Raw genomic sequence first — 22,158 nt, forward strand, 5'->3', positions numbered from 1 at the left:
CTTAATTTTCTCTCTGATGGTGCTCATTGAGTATGTTGACTCATCATACAAGTTTGGCAAGGAATAATATGCATTAAGCATATTAATGTGTGATTCTTCTTTAAACTAGCGCACACACAAAAGAAGCCCAAGTCCTTTGCTACTACTTAAGGCTTATTTTCCATTTTTGGTGTTAACACTTGGAAACCAGCCTGTCAAAATATATTACTATCAGCTTTCCCCTGTGCCTGTGGAGATGGCATGGCACTCAACAGGGAGCTGTCAATGTTTTCACATGAGATTCTTGTAGATGTTTTCACCTTAATGTGTGATAAATCATTTAGCCCAGAGGGAGTGTAGTGTCCACCTAGATACAATGATATAGATGACTTCTTCACCTGTCATTTAAGTAAAATACTATACCCAAGTTATTGACCCAAATTAGGCAGGACAACAAAGCAAACAAAATGTATTTTGGAAGAAAAAATAAATAAATTCATAATTCTTGGATGACTATTGAGAATTTTCTAAAATAAACATAAAGTGTAATCAGTAAAAATGAAACAAGAAAATTCTCTGGTGTGGCAACAGGGAAAGGGGGTTTATAGCTTTCCCAGATTTGATAAGACTTGTTAATGGCTCCAGTGTAATCCACATTAAAAGTGAGAAATTTCTCTTGAGAAAAAGTAACACTGCCAGGAAATGGCTGATTCTCCCCTGGGGCAAAATATCTCAGCAAGAATGCCTCATCCGTTGCATTTGAGAGAGTTTAAACAAAATGCCTCAGGATTCCCTCTTTGTCATTTGCAAAGGAGACATGTATCTAAGAAATGAGAGATTTTGAAAGCTGGAAGCGTGTACAGGACTTCAATTATTTTGCTCTCCCAGAAAAGACCTCCTCAAGTAAAAGCTCACTGCTACATTAACTGACAAAATAATGCCAGACACTAACATTTTTTTCTTTTTCTCTATCCTTCCTTCACCCACCCTCAATGTTGTCCTTCGGTCCGACCGCTAAATCAAAGAGAGGGATTAAAACATTATCAATTCAAACTAAATTTGAGACAAAGCTAAGACATAGGGGTTCTGAATTAGTCATGGAAATACTACATTTTAGGATAATGTAAGTGACTAGCTTTTTGTAATTAGCCAGCATACTGAAAACTGCCTAGAAGATTCTACAGTTCATACATTATAAATACTTGATGGGAAAATCGATGGATTAAGTACACACTACTTGAAGCACTGGTTCAGAGGGGTCAACCTGTTAATAGCTGTTGGGATTATTGCTTTGACCAGAAAAAATATAACATTCAGAAAATAAAATATTAAAGTAAATTATTAAAATAATAAAATAAAAGTCCATATAAGTTATTTTTGTTTTCTTCCTTCTTTTGGTGTTTATTCCCCAGGAACTTGTGGATTCAAATGAAGGGCAAAGTGCTACAGCCTTAGAGCAGCAAGTGGCAGTGGAATCCCAAATGTCATGATTTCCCACTTGTTTCTTGCACCTTCCCTTAGATGGGAAACTTTTTGAGAGACAATACTCTGTACTTGTGTGTGTAGCATGTGGGATACAGAGTCAAGACTACCACCTGTCTTCCCTATGCTGTGCATTAGAAAAAAAAATGCAGTCAGGAAAGGAACAAAGGAATGAGGAATGAGAAGGAACAAAGAAATGGGAAATGGCAGCTGGGGAAAGACTGGAGAAAAATGTGTTAACATTTATTTCAAGAAATAAAACCAGAAGTTTTTTTCACATACTAATACAGATCTGTGAACACTGAGAAATTACAGTGCAAATTGGAAGGAAAGTATAAAAAGAGAAATTCTACAGAGCAGCCTGTGCCTTTGCTAACAACTATGTCAAGCTCTATAAAAAGAAGGCCCCTTCCTAGTGGTGTAAACCATTTTCATCCAGACTTGGAAAATAAGCAGTCTGTTTAGTCGTAGAGGGATTGCAGAAACAGAAATTGTCCTAGGTTCCTCCCTCCTGTGCTACCGACATGACCAGTAAAGTTAATGTCTTCTTCACTAAGGAGGTTTCACTGGCTTGCATGCATCAAATCTGAGTAATTCACGTCTCAGGGAAAAAAAAAAAAAAAAAAAAAAAAAAATCAATAGTATTTTACATTAAGATCATGTTTAATAAGTCATAATATAGAGCTTAACTGAATTCTTCATGAAGTTTTATTATCCTTCTTATAGAAATTATGTGTCAGTCATGGGAGAAGAATTCCCTCTTAGATCCCCTTACCACATCCTAATCTAATTCTTTGAACATGCTTCTGTAAAGTATCTGAGATCAACTAAAATTGAAACGAACGCTTACTGTTAGCAGTGTACCGAAAAGTAGAATTACATTCCATGTCTATAAAGAATGAAAACTGCAAAAGAAAAAAGCAAGCCACTTCAATTGACTAAAAATAAGTCAGTGTGAGGAGCGTTGGATGTCACTGAAAGAAGCCAAACTAACCCAATAGGAAGATTTCAGGAGACTTGGTTTATTCTTCTCCCATGCAGCTTCCAAATTCATACGTGAACTATCGTGTCTGGTTCCAATTGGTAGAAATAGAAGTGCCAAAGTATCATAAGGCTATAGTGTATCTAATTTATCTCACCTATTCATAGACTGCTAATCACCTGGGTGCCCAGATCATGAAAAATTTATTCTCCAGCAGCTTTTTTCCAAAAACTTTTCAAATCAAAGCCTAGAAGAAGAGAAGGAATAAGACTGCTTATACTGCTTCTGTACTGCCCTTTCCCCAGGATTCAATCAGGAAAAAATGTCAAGCACGAAGAAATAAATAAATAAATAAAAAAGCATCTATAGTTCTCAAAGTCATTTTGGCTTGAGTGTCACATACAAAACAATGTTTGATCAGTTTATCTTTATTAAAGTCTATGACTTTTGAACATAATTTTTATTTTGCACTAGTCTTACTCTAACAAAAAGGGAACAAGCCTTGCAAATGTAGGGATTACAAATAACTTCTTACAAATTGGTACAGATAGTCTTATTTCCTTTCAGCTGTTGCAAGAATAGCATGTATGTATTTCCAGGGTCCAGCAAAAAAATGTGATCTAAAATCTTGAAACAATTCTGTACAGCGTCTGTAAAACATGAATCTAGAAAATACGACAATTACATTACGAAAATCTGTATTTTATATGAACAGAGGACCAATGCAAAAGCAAAAGTGTGTTATCAGCTATACTGAAAAGATACTGAAGTTTGTGACTGAATTTCACCAAAGCATGAACACATTTAGGAAAAACCTCAAACTAATTTTATTTTTATTGTGAAGGACACTTGTTGTCATGATATTTCAGTAGCATAACCTACATTTGCCATTTTCATATCTGTCAGAATCCATTGTATATCATGCAAGATGTGTTATTGTTAAAATAAATTCTGCACAAACCATTTTATTTTTCTAATATATTATAAATAAGCTGGAAAAACTATGCTTAATATATTCAATATTTTAATAGTAATTAGTCATTTAGAACTTAAATTTTTAAATTATTATTCAACACTATGAAATGTGATGGGATAGAATACATCTTGATAAAATAATAGTAATAAATAGCAGTAAGAATGATTTTGTCACTCTTTAGTCATGTTTCAGAATTATTTTGAATTTACTCTTACTCTGGGTAAAGCAGGTTATTCCCTACTACTCATGTCAAGAATCCAAACTTTATACCTCCCTCTAATATCATATTAAACCATCATATTAAGAAACAGCTGCTTCATTTTGTGTAGAAAAACTGAGCAAGATGTCAAGAGCAGGAAAAAATATGTGTATCTGTATGGAGTCCAAAGTCACTGCATCTTCCAACTCTCATACACAGAGAGAAATAGGAGAAGAGAAGAAAAAAAAAATAGGGAGAGTATGTAAAAATGTCAGTCATTTTTAATGTCTTCCTCTTATAGAAAATGTTAAGAGAACAAAAGCTGGGATTTTCCAGAAGGTAAGTTTCCTCCACTCCTCCCAACATGTTTCCCTACTCATAGTCAAGTAATATTAGCTTCCTCCATGAATTAAAGCTCAGTTCCCCCTCCATGTATTAAAGCCCACACTCCACTTAGCTTTTGTTAACTCGAACCACAGTTTTTTACTCAGAGCTCTGTAACACTGCCAGTATCTGATTGCACTTAAAATGCATTAGAAGATCATTCAGGTTGCAAACTCAAGTGCCCAGAAAACTTGGAAATAGCAAGTGAGGGTTTCCAATGCCACTTTAATTTGGCCCCTTCATGTGCAGATTAATTATAAGCTTTACTTAAATTACCATTTTCAGTTTTTCCTCATATACCTATGATTCTGCAGTGCACTTAATAAATAGCACTCAACAAATCAATACCTTTTTTACTGAAATTTAATGTTCATTAAATTTAACAGAACCAGCTCCACCTATAGTACAGAAATAAGTTAATAGATCTCATTTTGCAGAATGCCCAGCAGTCTTTATTTATTTAAAAATTATCATCAGTTTCCCTGCAATGCAGAGTTTCATAAAGACTTACTGAAGTAATAGAGAGCTGATGAGGTCTCAGTACACAAAATACTTTACACTTTACAAAGAAGTCTGACATATCAAGTTGCGCATTTGCATGTGTGTGCTACTGATTAGGATATCAACCTTTAATGCGTCCTATATATATATATATATGAGCAAATCTAGCAATAAAGAAAAACTTGAGCTAAGAGGTATTATAATTACTTGCAGGGCTTAAGGAATTAGGGTTATTTTTATTATTTGTAATTAAGATAACCTTGCAAGATCAACAGATAAGCTATGAAAATTAAATGGTGTCAGAACTACGTGCTATAGGACTAAACATATTTTCAAATTGAGTCAAATGATGAATGGCAAGAGTAAATCAAAAACACAGTGATGTTCTAAAGTACTGGGAGGTGGAAGAGACAACCTCCAGAGGTCCCCTCAAGTCTACATTATTTGATGGTTCTCTATCAATGGCAGTGACAATGACCAACATACATAAGGCCCTTACTTTGACAATCAGCTTTGAGAGAGTACTGATGCTCCCTCAAATTGAGATTTCCTTAGTGTGTCCTAGTAGCACTAAAACACAAGATTAACCCCAGCAGAGTTTCCTCACATGGTAAAGCTACAGGATATGATCCCGAGTAAGTGCACAACTTAAAGGTTACTTAGAATGAGACTTGCAGGGCTGGAAATTTACCAGAATTTTGAAATAATCCAAAACAAACAGTGGATCGTTTTCATCTAAAGAGGTATCAGTATGAGTAACCATGAAGATGTTCATCAACTAAAGTTGAGAGGATAAAAAAATACAGTTTTCCACTTATTTTCTGTGTAACAACGTTTGTGCATGCATGGTTTCTCTCCTTGTGCTCCACACTAACACATATACTTTTATTTTTTAAAAAAAGAAAGGACACGTTCACATTCACATTTTCTCTCCCAGAGAGTATTAACTAAATACTAGAGAAAACTGTAACTGAGAAGCACAGACACAGAGGAGAAAGAAAAGGAAAGTGAGGGAGAGAAATGGACAACACCTTTGCTGCGCGACTGTCTGAAGAAGAAACAACAAAATGCTTATGAAAATTAGCAAGGACAAGGTTCCAGCCATGTGGTTAGTATCACAAGCTGACTTTTATAATTAGGGTGCAATCTTTCTTTCTTTCTTTCTTTTTCTTTCTCTTTCTTTCTTTCTCTTTCTTCCTTCCTTCCTTCCTTTCCTTCCTTCCTTCTTTCCTTCTTTCTTTCTTTCAAAGAAATCACATTAGTGTTTTGCAAGGCCTTTTACATGCGTCTTGCAGTGTCACACCTGCATTTCAAAGGCACTTTGAATACATTTCCTTTTCTGTTCTGTAATTCATGTATAACATTAACAGGTAAGTTAAAGAGAAAAAAATACATCAATTTTGTCCATGGATTAATAAAATATCAGGACTCTTTTTACTCTTTTTTTTTTTTTTCTAAAATGAGTTCACGTTAAGAGAACCATTTGCATCTTAATGGAAAATTAAATTGTACAATTAACCAGCAACGTGCACTTAACCCAAAATAGCAACACATGCAATTCCATGTTACTGGCTCAGTACAAACACATTACTGTGGATTGTAACAGCAAAATAAATAAATAAAATAAAATAAAATAAAATAAAATAAAATAAAATAAAATAAAATAAAATAAAATAAAATAAAAGTACGCCTTGTAAACTAATGCATACATTACTTGTTTGAGAAATTCTGATAAGATAAACAGAACTTCACAGAGTCCTTAAAAGTGTTAAACTGACTGCACTGGCTGAACTTCACCCAAGCAGATGAACCTAATCTAGGAAGTGATTGCTAAAGGCTACTTGAACGGTTAGTTCCTTTTTAATCTCCCAGTGAGCTGAAGGTACTAAGTACCTCCCAGAAAATATGGGCACACCACAGCTGGGTATCTTCAGGTAAACTGGGAGCCTCACCAGACAAATAGAACATGACATAGGTCCCAGGTGCTCTAGAAAAAGCAGAAGCAACTCAGGACCTGGAAGGTCATGAGAGTTTCAGTTTCCCATTTACTTTTCACTCTTGCTGACTACCTCTCTAGTTACTATTTAATAAACTGTCTACTGTACACTTACCCAAGGTGAACAAGATGGAAAAATGACAGATGACCTGAGTTCTGATTAAATATACTACTTCTTCAGTATTGCTGTGATTAATCTACATCACAGTTCAGTGGTTCAAATGCAATTACTAGGTTGGGACTAATGAAATTAGGGTTGTCTAGACAGCTGTGAAACTTCCAAGTTTATGAGGAAAATCATATAAATATATTATTGTTACAAAAGCATTTCAGCCAACTCAGTTAACAGAATGATCAATACAGAAGTCGATATCTGGCATTTCCAATTACATTTTTAGTACCACTCAGATTTTACTTTGACTCTTTCTTCTCAATTTTTCTTAAACATCTTCCTTCCCAACAGATTTGCTCTCAGTGGAAAGTGTTTCTTTACACTGCAAGTTACATAGGACAGCAGCATTTCTCCTGTGTAGTCAAGTGCTATTCACTACCACTTATGCATCTTTCTGGGATTATGAATACCATTTCCCAAAGAGAAAGAGAGGAGGAAGATGCAAAAGCAAACAAAAGATCATTTCACCAGAGCTGCCAGTAACACTCCAGAGCCTGGTAACAAAAGAACAGCAGAGATTGCTTTGAAATAAACATAATGAAGGAAAAAGAAGGAAATCCCACAACAGGTGAATGTAGGAATTGAAGGCAGAGACCTGAGCCAAATCATCGGTTTATGTGTATTTCTGGAATTACCAACTCAGAGAGATGCTACCTCAAACCAGACCTTCAATGCATCGCCACTGCCTTTTCCTGGACACCATACTTCTGCATCAGATGGCAACACATGCCATTTCCCTATTTACTGCTATACCTTAACCACACAGCAGCTGGCAAATCCAAGTCAGAAGCTCCCTCCATAGCCAGTGAGTTTGCCCTAGGTGCATGCAAAACACCGCTGCCAGTTGCAGCAGCTTCCTCGCTGCAGTACCCAGCCCTCTGGCCAGCAGTCAGTGCCAGCTGAGCCAGGATGTTACGAGTAGCTGCTCTGCAATTGCTGCATGCAGGTTCCTGGAGTGGCTCCTTGCCCCACAGAGCTGACACCGGCTGTTTCACAAGGGAGGTCCACAGAGCCTGTCTGCCCAGCAGCAAGGCAGGTGACTGTGCAGGACACAAAGCACAAACCAAACATGGGGAGAGTGAAAAAGAGAAAGTCTGAAATCACATGGGGCACAGAGCTTAACCCTGTAATGGTACTTTTAAAAAGATTGCCATTTCTGATGTATTTAATTCTCTGTACGTTGTTGATCAAGCTGTTGGGTTTGGAGGAGCTTGTGACACACTTCATCTCTCTTCAGAGGCTTGCAGCAACTCTCCTGTATAGAAGAGATGCTGAACGCTAACCTCCCTGATGCTGTGGTTATATACATAGAAAACACACCCAAATAAGACATGGTGCCCAGGACAATGCAGGGAGTGCTGGACACACACACAGAGCAATCCTTCATTCTGCAAACCATTTCAGGCCCAGAACAAATCCTCTTGCACCAAGTCAACACCTCTGGCCACAGACTTTGTCATAATTAACATGGTAACATCAAGGGAAATGTGGGGAAAAAAAAGTAGAGCTGCATGCAGAATTAGTGTCAGCTCTACATTTAGGAAAACAACTGGAAACATATCTACCTTCCCTCTATTCTGCATCTCACACCATGCAATACCCGCCTGCACGGTTCAGCACAGAGATCTCCAAAACAGCATTTTCAACTGCCCTGTCACAGCTCTAACACACCTCATCAGTCTCCTGTGGCTGTGACACACAAGCGCATGCACAGACTGTCCCACCAGTGCTGCACTGTGGTGGTCATCTTCAGCACAAGGTGATAGCAAGTCTGCCAGCTTCCTCCATCACCACACAACATGAAAAGGCACATTCAGCAGAGCCACAGTGTTTAGTCTTTAGGAAGCACTCTGCAGGAGTCTCAAATCCTGTTAAAGTCAACACGAACTAAAGATGCTCAGCACGCCATGAGATTAAGTCACCAACTAATACTCCAGCTGCAGGGGAGGGGGATTCAGATCAGTACCAAAAAAACTGCACTGCAAAGAGTGTGATCTCAAGCAACCAAGCAAAAGGGCTCCAAAGAAAGAAAAATGAACCTGTCAAAGAACCCCATTAGTCCTCCCTCCTGCAAGGAGGCAGTAAGATAACTAGATCAGGTAGCTGTAATAGGGCCCGTTAATCAACAGGATCCCCATTTTCCTTCAGTCTCCTGCAAAGCCACAGATCATTAGCAGCACTACAAGCCAACAATCCATTTTTTATTACAGCATGAGTAAGTGATAAGAGTTAGAACTAGCAGATAGTGCAGAAGGAACAGAGTGACGTTTATTAGGGTTTGACCTTCAAGGACAAATATTTTTGTCCTTACTCAGGGAGAACCATCGTCACATCATCCTAATGTCAAAGGGGAGGACTATCACTAGTGCCAGAGGGAATTTGGAGCAGCAATGCAGGATGGACCTTCAAGTAGGGCAACAATCAGTAGAATGGCATTTCCCTGGGAACAAAACCAATCTGGTAACAGGAAAATCCTCCTTCAAACACCCTAACATAAATAAATAAATAAATAGTAAAGTAATAGAGAGAAAGAAAGAGAGAGATGACTCACAAATACCTTCCAGTCCTCTGTGATATAGTCTTACCTTTGTGATGTTTTCTTGTATTTTCTCCTGCAGGAAAAGAACAAAATACAACTGAGATAAGAAAGCTCCACTGCTGAGGATGAGAAAAGGAAAGGGTCAGAAATCAGGCGCAATTAAATGATGTCACATTTGCCATGAGACTGTCCCAAAACTGATGCAGCTATCTCCTTCTGCTAACTGGCTGTTGCCATTAACTCCTGTAGAAAGAGGAATGTGTTTGCCTGTGTGCATATTGCCCTTTTCTTGTAAGACAGGGTCACAACAGCTAGAAAAGAAGGAGTTACTACTTTAAATGACTTGGGATGCATTCAATCACATTGCCTGCATTCAGTCAGAGCAAAGCCCCAATGGTTTTACAGCAGCCTTGCTCTGTAAAGAAAATCCAGATCCTAGCAAGTTCTCTACTCTGCTAAATCCCAGAAGCCACACCAGAGTTCAGTGCTTGTACCTCGGGACCTAACAGATCTGTGCTTGTACCTCGGGACCTAACAGATCTGAGCCCAGGAATAAGAATGGCAAGAACAATGAACATACTGACAGCACCTCTTCACCTCTCTAGCCCAAGGATCCAGCCCTTCCACCAAACCAATTATTGCAAAGGCTGCAAACCCCTTCTCTTCTTAGCATGGTGGATTTTGTCCTCTACAGCAGGCAATGGCACAAGCTGTCAACACTCAATGGAACGCCCTGCTGCATGATTGCCTGTGTGGCTATACACAGGTATATCTGCACTGTACTTTGTGAGCTTGTTATCCTGCAAGAGACATGTTCAATAGCTTTGCATGGTGCTGGGCAAAACAGGGCATTGATGCTACTTGAGTTCAGCCTTGCTTCTGTATTATAAAGTAAAGCTAATGAGCTCTACACTCAAAAAGCAGTGATGGGAACACAGTGTGAACCATCATGAGGAGTGCAAGATCAACATCCTGTTCAGCCAGACACTTACAGGTGGTCCCCAACTTTTGAGTGTGTAGGTAATGTTGTTATAACTGCTTTACTGCAGTGAGCAGCAAGCTCTGCTTTTTCATCTCTGATAATACTAGAAACAGAAAACTGTGGCTAAGTCAGATAGGTCCAGAATACCCTAATGAGTATTCTTTGTTAAAAATATGAAAAAAAAGGGGGGGCGGGAAAAAAAAAAAAAAAAAAAAAAAAAAAAAAGCAATGTAGTGCTATTTTATACTTAAGATTCATGAATAGGGTATCCTGGCTGTCAAATATTTCATTTGATATTACCTTTAGAAAAGGTACTTGAGCGTGGTCTTACTTCTGTATTCTGACCACGTTAGAACCATAGAAGTCCTAGATATTTACTTTAGAAAAAAAATAAGATATTTCATTTACACTCTACTGTGTGAAGAATTACCTATTTAAATTTGAATAGATGCAAAAGAGTAAAAGAACATTCACAGAAGTATTGAGAGTCTAGCTTACTGGCATTCATGATGGTAATATATAAAGGCAGAAGCCCACTTGGACCCATCTGATTCTAAGGGAATTTTTATTTTAATTACAGAATGAAGAAAAATAGAAATTTAATTTTGCAGAGTTGGAAGTTTGTATTCTAACAAACATAGAACTTCACTAAATTTGCTTGCAAAATGAAAATGCTGAAAAAACTCCTGCTTGCTTGGCCATTTTAGTGCAGGTTGAACACATTGTATTCTTCCCAACAAATCATTTTTTTTTCTGATATATAAATTTTACATTTTAAAATTTCAAATTGTTCTTTACCAGTCACTTCTTTCCCCTGAATGTGTTCTATGTTGTGTTGCAGTATTGTCAGAACTACTTTTCCTTTTACCAGGCAGTGACTTTGTAAAGTGTTCCTCTTTCAGCCAACCTTCACAACCCAGCAAAAATACGTTTCATAAACTCCTGATTAGCCAAAAGTTTCTTGTATACTTGAAAGAGGTGACCCAGCCCTAGGGTGCTGTTTGCATTTGAGTAATAACATCACTTTTCTTATCGGTTACACCTTTACCACTCCTTATTTACAAGAAGATTTTTACTGCATTAGAAAACTGGGCAATACCATAGATGACAGTACTAGGAAAATGGCATTTGTGTAGCCATAGGAGGTATAAGAAACATAGATAGATTTTTTTATTATTATTATTGCTGATTGTTTCCACACCTGCAGTCCAATTACAGTTAAAGTTTATGTGTAGTGCATTAGTGACTGAGTTTACAGGCACTGAAGTTACATGTTACAGTTGAAGACAATATAACTACAGGAACGGTTGAATATAGATTCAGCATCCCTACTGCATACACTTGCTTTAAAAAGAATGTCCCTAGCAGTTGCATCCATACTACTGCTGACATCTAGCAAAAATAATAATAATCATCATCATCATAAAAATTACTGTATTCCTGAACTTCCAGAATTCCCCACCACCCAAATGCCACCTACCAACATTATAAAAAGATGATGTTGGCACTATGAAAATGTTTTCAAACATGGCCTTCAATTTGCTTTTGAAAAAATAGACAGTGTCAATGTCTACCTGCTTTAAGCTTGCAAGCCACCACTTGCACCTACCTACCTCCCATTAAATATGATCATTGCAAACAACAAAATTAGAAGGTGCCTCTTATAATACCACAGCCAGTGGATAACTGCAATCAGCTACTATATGTGAATTAATAGGAGCAAACTGGAGGAAGGGGGTTATTTGGTTTGATGTTTCCTTGCTTTTTTGTAAAAAATGTGGGACAATCTATCCTGGCCTATCTCTCCAAGAGGATACTATGCTAGGAGGACCTGGCTGCTCAAAATTGTCTTTATCAGAGGCTTTGGGATAAACCTGGAAACGCGCATCTTCCAGTCAAACTCAAGGGACAAGTGATTTTCTGATAACAAAACCAAACTGACACAGAGGAAGAATGATGATGAATCAAAGGAGGCAGTGTTACAGCTTCCTGCACCTGTGGGATGTCCAGTGCTCATGCCTGCAATAAGGCTTAGAGAAATTAAAAAATATGTTTAGGTTCAGTTTCTTTCCCGCTATGCACATGCCACACTAGAAGAACAATCACATCCATTAAATCATGTTTTCTCTTGTGGAATATATTACTCATAGATCTACATTAAGCTTGTATATTAAAAATAATAATAAAAAGGTAGATTTTTTTCTCATTCTGAATTAACAGGTGACTCACACTTGGTAGGGCCTGTATTGCTAGTGTACTGTAAACTAGAAATAACTACTCTGAACTTCAGGTAATTACATCTGCACAAGTGTAGTATGAAGTCAGAACTGATTTAGCACAAGCAGGCTACTGAAGCCTAATGAAAATAAACCCAGTAGGAGTTTTAAAAACACATATTTCATAACTAGCAAAATCTAAAAAAAAAAAAAAAAAAAAAAGTGGTAGACAGGACAAAACTTCTGCCTGAAATGAGATGGTGTCAACATGAGAATTGAGCCCACTATTTCAGTATCTGCTTTTCTAGAGAGGAATGAGTCTTTCATATAATCAGAAAATAATAATAATATGATGGTCAGACATAAAATTAGGACTCAGGCCTAGGACCACACCTTGAATGGTATTTAAGCAGCAACAGGATGTAGATAGCTAAAGCTACATAAGCACTCAACTCCCATTGAAATAAACAGACATGCAAAATGTGTGTGCTTTCATCCCTGCCAACTTCTCTTAGTCTAAGTATCCTTTTCCCAAAATTATGTTTCTACTTCTGTCATTTAATGCTGGTGTACCTTTAAGCAAATCACTTTCTTCCTATGTTTCCCCTTCAGACACTTTTTCTAGTAGTTTCTTAGACCTTTAGGGTTGCAGTTTGTATAAATGGTTTTGTAGATAAATTCATAACAATGGGACTGGAGGCCAAGTAATGAGACTTCTAAGTTGTTCCAGAAAGCCCTCACACTTCTGGAGTATCTAGAAGCCCAGAGATGAAAAGAATTTTATAGAAACACACAATAACAGTGTTTGAACCTCCTCAGACCTTATTTTGCTGAGACATGAGTTAACAGACTAAGTAGGTATGGAGAGGAGTGCAGGTGGAGGGGATGGTGGAATTAAACAGCTCTGCTAACTGTTCTGTTTTTGCCCCATAATCATACAACTTGGAATATCAACTAGATAGATGAATTGCTCTTTCACTCCTACACAGCCTCTGAAGAATTACCAAAATCACTTAAATTTTTTTACTCATAACAGCAGCTTGGTTAAAATGGTGTTATTCCATATTTATTCCACAGGGTTTTGGGTATAAATTGCATCCCCTCTGCACGTGAAGTGAAACTGTGGGTGCTACAGAAGTAATAGGAGGATTTTTGCCTAGCTTCATCCCTGAAAATCTACACTGAAAATTAAAAGTTAATGAGCATAATGCTCTGCTCACACACAGGTGCTAGGAAGTAATGGGTCGTATCTGCCCTCGGCTCATCAGCATCTCCACATGCTCATAACCGCCAGTGCAGTGATCAGCATTAAGCCACCAGCTGACGAACTTGCTGTTAACAACTGGAGGTACACATAGGGGAGTGCAGGTGACAATTCTGAGTGAATTAATGCTTCACAGCTAACTGGCCATCAGCATGCCCTTAGCCTGCTGAGATGGTCAAACAATTTAATTTTCTGGCTGAGGCTCATAATTTGCCATCCACAGTGGCTTAAAGTAATGTACTTTGTTTTGCTTGGGCATTGCAAAAGATTTGGAAGGGAACCCGGTGGGTCAAAGGAGTTTAGAAAGCCAGATATATCTTTTGAAGTCCTTGAAATTCAGTGCCCTTTGCTCTCCCATTTGTACCTCCAGCTGACAATGCACAAGCCTGGATCTAATGCAGCATCTGATTTTATGCTGGATCCATGTTCCTTTGGGAAAAAGAGGGCAATGACCGTTTAGGGAACCAAGAGACTAGCTAGAGTGAATCCGCTACAGCAATTTAAGATATTGCCCCTAGATGTCTGTGCACAGGGCCTGCCACAGGTCAGCATACTCACAGCACCACAGGTCAGCATACTCACAGCACAACCAGCAGACACAAGCACATCCCCGGGCATCAGCTGCCTCAGCACAAAGTTCAGCATTTTGTCTTACTCTGCCAGAAATGATGGCTTTAAGCAAAGATGCTGGGTTTTGTACTGCCACAGCTGAGGCATGCTCTTTACTGCTTGCTCTGCAGCAAAAACAGAGAGGCAAAACTGCCAGGGGCATTAACTCTTTCAACTGATGCAGTAAGCCTTGCTGGAGCTTGGTTTTTGTACCCTTATTTTTGTCGATGACATTGGTAAGCATAATTGGAGCTTCATGCAGAGAAAGGTAACTCCTGTCTGAAAAAGAATGTTTTACAAAATATACTTCTTCAGGACAACCACAGTTGTTAAAGAAAGCAGTTGTCATGAGCAAGTATTTAAAATGAGTTATTCTTAGACTGGAGGGGAAAGAGGGATTTTTCCTCTTTTATATTTAGAAGCTTTATAATTAGCATGTTTAAGATATGAGTGGGAGCTTAATCATCCATTAACAAAAGAATTCAACAACATCTGTCCTTTAGTATTGGAGCTCCATCACGCCCGTAGCATAGGCAAGCCAGGGCTATTCATCTCTGTTTCCCTGCCAGGTTCCTCTGACCAGCTCATTCAGAAGCACACTGAGACAAGCCACTTCACCACACTGAAACATCCACCTCGTCTCATACAAATTTTGACAGGCTTTCTTTCCTGCCAGAGTGGGGCTTCTGATGTTAAAATAGGTGTTAAGGTAACCCTTCTGAAAGTCTGTTTTGTAGTTTAGCAAACCAGCAATGAGATAAGCAATACAATTTGGCAAAACAAAAACAAGTCTCTCTGCAAGTCAAATCTAGAAGATGAATCCTGCTCTTGTATTAGCCACCAGTGAATATGAAGCCTTACTGGCTGATATCCCTCCCATGTTTACTTTAGCAGCCATAATTCATATTTACTGCTTTTCTCACCAGACCCTTCTAATTCATTGGTCCAGAACCCTCAAGATTTCCCCTCAATGGCCATACCTGGGAGCAGGACAAAGAGTATTTCCCAGATCCCAAGACCTGGTGCTTTCCCTGGCCATACCACAGCAGCATATTAACTTGTAACAGAGAGCGGCAACATCTCCCAGTGCATCCCTGCCAAGAAGCAGAGGTGGGGGGCTCAAATAAAGCTAGTTTTTCCAACTGATGGGATCACTTAAATTGAAAATCTTCTCTCCCAGAGGCTTGATGTTCTGAATCATGCAGTGCATCACCAATTAATCATCATCATCACAGGATTAGTGATATATTTACGTTATGTTACCAAAGCCTATATTAATAACTATGTATAAATCAATTCACACACACAAAAAATAATAATTAAAAAAAAAAAATCTCACAGCACAGACTAAGGACTGGCATCTGTCAAAGCTCAGGATCCCAGGGGAGCCCTGACCAGAACTCAGGAATATATTGAGATTGCCAGACTTTGAAGGCTAAGATGCCATCAAGTGCTACTGGGTTTTTAATTCCATAATTGAAACAGGAAGACCTGCTTTCTTTCTTTATTCACTCTCTATTCAATAACAAATATAATTTATTGTTTCTTCCACATGGGCTGGTTAGCAAAATACTGTGCTAAATTAAAAACAATACCATCACAGAGACTAATAACAACAGAGGAGAAGAAATGGTAAGAAATGGGTGAGGAAGGAAGAAAAGATTTCACCTAGTACTTAAAATGTGATGGAGGTTTTACATGGGATTTTAAAAAACAAGAAGAGTAATTTTAAATCGGACCCTGACCTACATGGGGACATAGTAAAATGAGAGGATGAGGCAGTCATTTTTCTCATTTTAAGAAGATTATAAGAGTCTGCATGCTCTGAAGCACAGGCATGTGCCTTGCAACCACACAAAGACAATAAATATTCACAACATGAAATAGGTATTATGATTTCAGAAGAAACAAGGTAGTGGAGAGTGACAACAGATCTACAACCAAAAAATGGGGATGGGGGGGGGGGGGGGTAGACAGGGGGAAGCATCACATCTTGGAAATAAGAGGAAACGAAGTGTTAATTTAGCTTGGGCTCAACTTGCAATTGGTTTCTCAAACTAAATAATGTATGTAAATAATTCAAGGTCAACAAATATCCTCGTGTTTTGCACAAGGAAGATGCTATTTTGATATGTAGCCAATCTGACTGACCATAAGCTTTCACCAGTTTAGCTACTCAGTTTTCTAAACAACTGGGCAAACAAGTATATCAAGAAACTTAGAGCCTCATCTCCAAAGTGGACGGCAATTGTTAGGCCATACAAGAATTGACTGACTTCTCGCCTTTGATTTTCTGTAACCTTTGCCATGACAAGGCTCTGTTCTCCAGTTAAACAACCAGTTTCCTGCTTAGTCATTTCAGCTGAATGTGTTTATTGAGTCTGTGTGAAGTGTAACCTGAGAGGCAATGTTTGTAAATTCTCCTCATAAAAAAGCCTCGATGGCAGCACAAGCTGTGAGGGGTTTCTTCTGGAATGCAGCTCAAGGTAGCTGCAATCCCTTCTCTAGCAGCTTAGTAAAGAGTGGACAGAGCCTGGAGGCATTACAGATGGTAGTTATGTATATGGTCTCAGCAAATCGACATTAATGACAAATACATGCTATAGTATATGCTCTTAGGAGAGCTGATGACCTTAAATTGCACTCAGGCCCAAATTCCTTGTCTTACCACTGAAGTGCCAGGCACCAATTCACTAGAAAAGTAGGGGTTCAAGTGTGAGGAGGGTGAAGGAAGAAAGAGGGAAAGGAGAGACGGTACGAAGGAAGTCCCTCTCAAGATCTGTTCCTACAGATGAGGAGGATCCAACTGACTTTACCTGCTTAGCACCACAAAAATGACCCAGGTCTTGATCTCATCTCCCAGGGTTAGTGTAAATGCAGCCACCTATTCACCACACTCAAGAGCAGGAGTGCTGGGTAGGACCCCATACAGCTATAACAATTTTATTCAGACAACAGCATGTGAGAGCTGTATTAGTTAAAGGTGTTTTATTTTCCACTGCCATAAAGATGATCTATGATCAATTGTCAGGATTTTAGTTAGCTTCATTTTAACAAAGGGCAACCGTGGCTTGCTCAAACTTTGATAAACAGCACTTGTTGTCTGAAGGGTAAGTTACCTGTTGTGCATCCCTCCATGACACGGTACATATACCAAATGAGGAGAAAATGAAGCGAATAAAAAGTTTACTCATCTATCTGGTCTGCATTGAATAGTGTGTATGTAGGAAGGCTCAAAGGTTTCAAGAAAGACAGTCTGAGGCACAAGGATCTGTGGGAAACAGTGGGAACCCTGTGGAGACAGCTGAGTGCTCTAGCTTGGTCACAAAATGAGGTGTCCATAAGAGCAAATCAGAAAGACTAACTCAGATTCAGTTCTGGAACTACCTTATATCAGGCAGTAGACTGGACTGGTATTTTAATGTGTTGGCATCTTGACTACCAAAAAAGTCAGCAAAAAGTGTTCTAAAGGTTTCTAAAAATACAGTTTAATTCATGTAGATTTTTTACAGAACCAGTAAAATTACTGAAATCTTGAAGCTTCTCCTCTATTTTTACTCAGTTTTCCATCACACTTCATATAAAACCATACAAACAAACAAAACAAAAGCAAACAAAAATATTAAAAAAAAAAAAACTTGCCATTGCAGTTAGCATGGACTTAGTTGAAGAAAAATACTGAGTAAAAAGTAAAAGGGGGTTGTTTCTGAAAATCTGGCCCTTTGAAGAGAATATGATCTATTGCTCATTCTGCTTTTTCTTAGTACACAACCAGCAAATTATCTTGTGCTTCATATATATCCTATTCCAAAGAAAAGAGTATGCTCATAAAAATCCAGTTACAGGAAAGTACTTTTCAGGAAAACAAACTCCTGAAGTCTGAAAAGAAGAGCAGTTCTCAGTATTCACATTTATAAAATAAAATAAAATAAAATAAAATAAAATAAAACAAAATAAAATAAAATAAAATAAAATAAATAAAATAAAATAAAATATTTTTTTTTAAAAAAAAGAAAAAGATTGTTAAGTCACAACACTGCATGACCTTTGCATGTTTGCTGTTTTAAAACACGTTTATACTTAGTATGACCCTGTATTGCTTTCTAGCTAGCCACTCCAAATGACTTATGGAACATTTGGCTCTGAAATAAATAAAGGGGATGACCTGCAAAGTACAGGATGGGTGGTACTTCAACATGCCTATCTTGAAGCCTCTCCCACTGGAAGAGATTGTGACACGTATTGCAAAATGGGATCAGAGGGGCTGGGAGAGAAAAATATCTCCCTGCTGCTCTGAGTATAGATGTGCTGCACATTGTGTTTAGACGGCAACACTGACCTCGCAAGTGGGATGCTGCTTCCTTGTTATTACAATGTCTCAAAAAGACAGAATATATGCAATCTTTCCTGTGCATTCTTAAGCTGTATCCTGTTCATTTTCCTACAGAAAGAGCTTATAAAAACAAGTCAGGTCAATAAGAAGTGTAAAAGGGGACAGTTCCTTTTGTAGCAATGTAACACATCATTTTGCCGAGCACATATGGCAGCAATATTGATGTATCCTTTGTGTTCGAAGCATGTAATAGTTTAGCTGGAATTCCATTCCCCCAGTGGGAAAAAGCTGTGAGACCCTGGAAGAAACAAGCACGGACAGATTAAAAACTTATTTTACTTACTGCTACTATGTAAAATGAACATATTCAGATTCTCCAGGAGCCAAACAGGCAGCTGTCCAGTTTGTTTCATGCAGGGCAGCTCTGGGATTAGTAACAGCATGCACGATGATGGGGGAGAGTGTGTGTGTGGGGGGGAAATCATTGTTCATACCCTGGATTAAATATCTAGACGGGAAACATGGACTGGAATTACATCAGGCCAGACCAGCCACGTGCATGAAGTCACTAAACAAATCTGCATCTTGCCCTAAGCTCTAGTAAATCTATCAGACTGCTGCTTTTTATTGTTTCCCCCTCCAACCCTCCTCCTCCTGAACCAACCCACCCGCTCTGTCTGCTTGTAGACAGCTGGTGTGACGCAGAATTTTAAATCTCATGGTTTTTGTGCCAGGCCCTCTCCTGACTCTGGGTTACAGGCTGAAACACTCAGATTACTGTTTAACAAGCCTAAACATGGGGTGAAAAAATTGCCACACAAAGATGCAGTGTTCCCTTTCCAAAATAAGGTTCCTCTCCCATCCCCATTCCCCACGTCCTAGCCACCCCCTCCTTCAGCACGCCAATAGTGTTTAGAAATGATTCAAGGCTTTCTGCAACATGACTTTGTGCAGTGAGGGAGGGACGGCTATTGTCCTGACAGTGCCTCCTTGTTAACAGACCACTCATTAAATGTCACCCTTAGGAAAAGGCTACATTTAAACTTCTTGTGAACAGCCAATACTCTTTTTCTGGGCTTCCCACCACTCTGTGTTTCTCCAGAAACTGTGACATTATAGAGGGGGGCAGGTTGATAGCTATGTGACATTGAGAGAGCCTGCAGAAGCCTGCTTAGAGGAGAAGAGATTTCATGGAGGGTCCTTAGTGTTGGACCTCTGCCTTTACTGTCCTCAGAACTGCTGATTGCAGCATGGCTCAGCACCTTCAGCAGACCGTGGGCTATTATGTCCACATTATTTTTACATTGCTATGGTTTTATTCTCTGTATGGAATAAGACTTCCCATCTTTCCTTCCTTCACCCCCTATGCATGAAAAGCATGGTGTGATGACATACAGCTGATTCTACCAAATAAGGCATGACAGCAAAACAAGAGTGCAAGGAGGAGAGCAGGAGCCACAGCAATGCCTGCCTGCTTGCTGTCTGCAGCTGAGGAGCACTGCCCTATGCTCAGGGCCTGGGAACTCCTCACCACACGGGGGAAACTTCGGCAGAGTAACTCAGCTAATTTGCATAACTCAGGAATTCCATTCTTCTCCATTTGCAAGGGGATGTCTTCACTACAGTCCAGCTAATTAGAAACAGGTCTTATAGAGACCAGTGAGCGTTTATATGAAAGCTTCTCTCTGCGAAGCACTTTAGAGACACTCTCCATATGAAATGAATGACTTTATCTACACATTCCATCAAACTGCATCCAAACTCAGTAAGCTCCCTGAACCTAGAATGCAAGTGCAAAGAGGGGAAAGGAAAGATGACTGCCCAGACAAAACTAACAAGAACAACTGGAGGGAGAATTTTTAGTGGTTTTACACCAAGTACATGGCCCAAATACCAAAGACAATTTCCCTGCCCTGTGGGAAAAAAAAAAAAAAAAAAAAAAAAAAAAAAAAACAAAAAGCACCCTGAAAGAGGGCCCCTCATTCACCTCATTCACCTGAATGAATACATACTCAGAACATGACGCAAGAACAGTGTTTTGGGAAACATTTATAACCAGCATTATTTTTGCAACATGTAGGCTTTCCTTCAAGGTCTCCCATTAAAATTTCAGTGAAGCAGAAAATACTGTGCTACAAATTGGGCAATGTTTTCAAATGCCCTTAAAGGCAGCCCTTGTGCCTGTGATTATCAGCAAAACTCAAACTCCTAAATGACTTGCATACATGTTGTGCTATGAGCTATTTTAAGGTGTGAGTAAATAAATCTAACAAATGTTTACATGTAGGGGCCTGAAGAACCCACAGAGCTATCTACTTTCTCCCCCTGCCCTTTCTCTCCCCTCCTTTTTTAAAGCTGTCTAGTTTTCCTCTCCACCTTTTCTGAGTCAGTATGGTCTTTTGTATGTGATCTCTCAATTCTCCCCCCAAAGCCTCAGCCCCCACAGCTTCCTCTTCTTCCACTTTTCAAGCAAGTATGAAAAGAAGAGTTCTCCCATCCGACTGTAGCTGTCCCTGCTGCATCAATATGTGTATAGGATCATATTCAAATTGTGTATTCAGTCTCTTTGCTTAGTAGAAACCAGTAACTGCTTACAGCTAGTGAATCCCAGAAAACCAGCTGCTCCACAGGAGGCATGGGAGGAAGTGTGATCTGAGCATCATTTACAGCAGCCATCTGAACTGTTCAGCCTTTCAAGTGAGTTTATGCTCTACTTCAACTCCTTTGCCCTTGGATGCTTGCTGTAGTTTGCTCCTCCCTGCAAGGACTCCCTGAATGCTACAGCTGCAGCTACAGGGCTCTGTAAAATCCTAGTTTTTAAAATGACACAGATCTTATGTTTAATTTGTACTAATCTTGGTGTTGAAATGAGATTTGTACCAAGCCAGGATTCATACTACAGATGGATATTGTGTGACTTTCTGTCTTGCTAGGAGTTTTGTGCATGAATATCTGTCCCCAGGAGTGTAAGAAATCACTTCTAAAGTGATGACACAGACCTACTAATAGCCATTCAGAGCACCATGTTAATAACAAAATGATTCCACAGCTTGACAGATATGGAAGAAAAGCATGGAATATGTCATACAAGACTATATTCATCTTAATAAATAAATCGTCTCCTGTATCTCTCTCTCCAAGAAAGACTACAAAAGTCCTCTGCCTTGCATGTCTGCGCTCACATGGACTTTTCCATCCAATGTCACCAACTGCTAGGCATGGCAGTCTTCTGAAAGAAGGTGAGTCAGTCTGATGTGACTTAAATTGGGTACCTTGGCAGACAGAGAGTCTTTCAAACCTCTTATTGGCAGCCATGTAGAGCTATGGCTCTCTGAGGGCTCTGCACCACCCTTCTTGGCCTGGAAAATTCAACTATCCCAAACTGGACATTACCAATTCTTGAGAGGGATCGTGATTCCACTGAAGTCAACCAGATGAATTTATTACACACAGTTTCACTCATCTTCTTTTATTTTTTTCTTTTCCTTTTTTTCCTTCTCTTCTCTTCTCTTCTCTTCTCTTCTCTTCTCTTCTCTTCTCTTCT

General features: G+C 38.9%; 1 protein-coding gene and 1 long non-coding RNA gene across 10 annotated transcripts in view; one reads left to right on the forward strand and one right to left on the reverse strand.

Moving 5' to 3' along the window:
• Positions 1-22,158, reverse strand: part of PDE1C (phosphodiesterase 1C) — a 306,050-nt gene that overhangs the window by 173,944 nt on the left and 109,948 nt on the right. For 6 of the 9 annotated variants that reach the window (XM_035316723.1, XM_035316721.1, XM_035316720.1 and 3 more), the window contains one exon: positions 9,257-9,283. The exons of the other annotated variants lie outside the window; for them this stretch is intronic. In XM_035316723.1, coding sequence (XP_035172614.1) covers positions 9,257-9,283 — 27 coding nt within the window. The remainder of the gene's footprint in view (positions 1-9,256; positions 9,284-22,158) is intronic. 9 annotated transcript variants of the gene reach the window in all.
• LOC118161403 lies at positions 6,529-7,593 on the forward strand. The gene is made up of 2 exons (XR_004748006.1): positions 6,529-6,619; positions 6,963-7,593. It is a non-coding gene; the product is annotated as an uncharacterized LOC118161403 (long non-coding RNA).

This window comes from Oxyura jamaicensis, chromosome 2 (assembly GCF_011077185.1).
Source record: "Oxyura jamaicensis isolate SHBP4307 breed ruddy duck chromosome 2, BPBGC_Ojam_1.0, whole genome shotgun sequence".
Taxonomy (NCBI): domain Eukaryota; kingdom Metazoa; phylum Chordata; class Aves; order Anseriformes; family Anatidae; genus Oxyura; species Oxyura jamaicensis.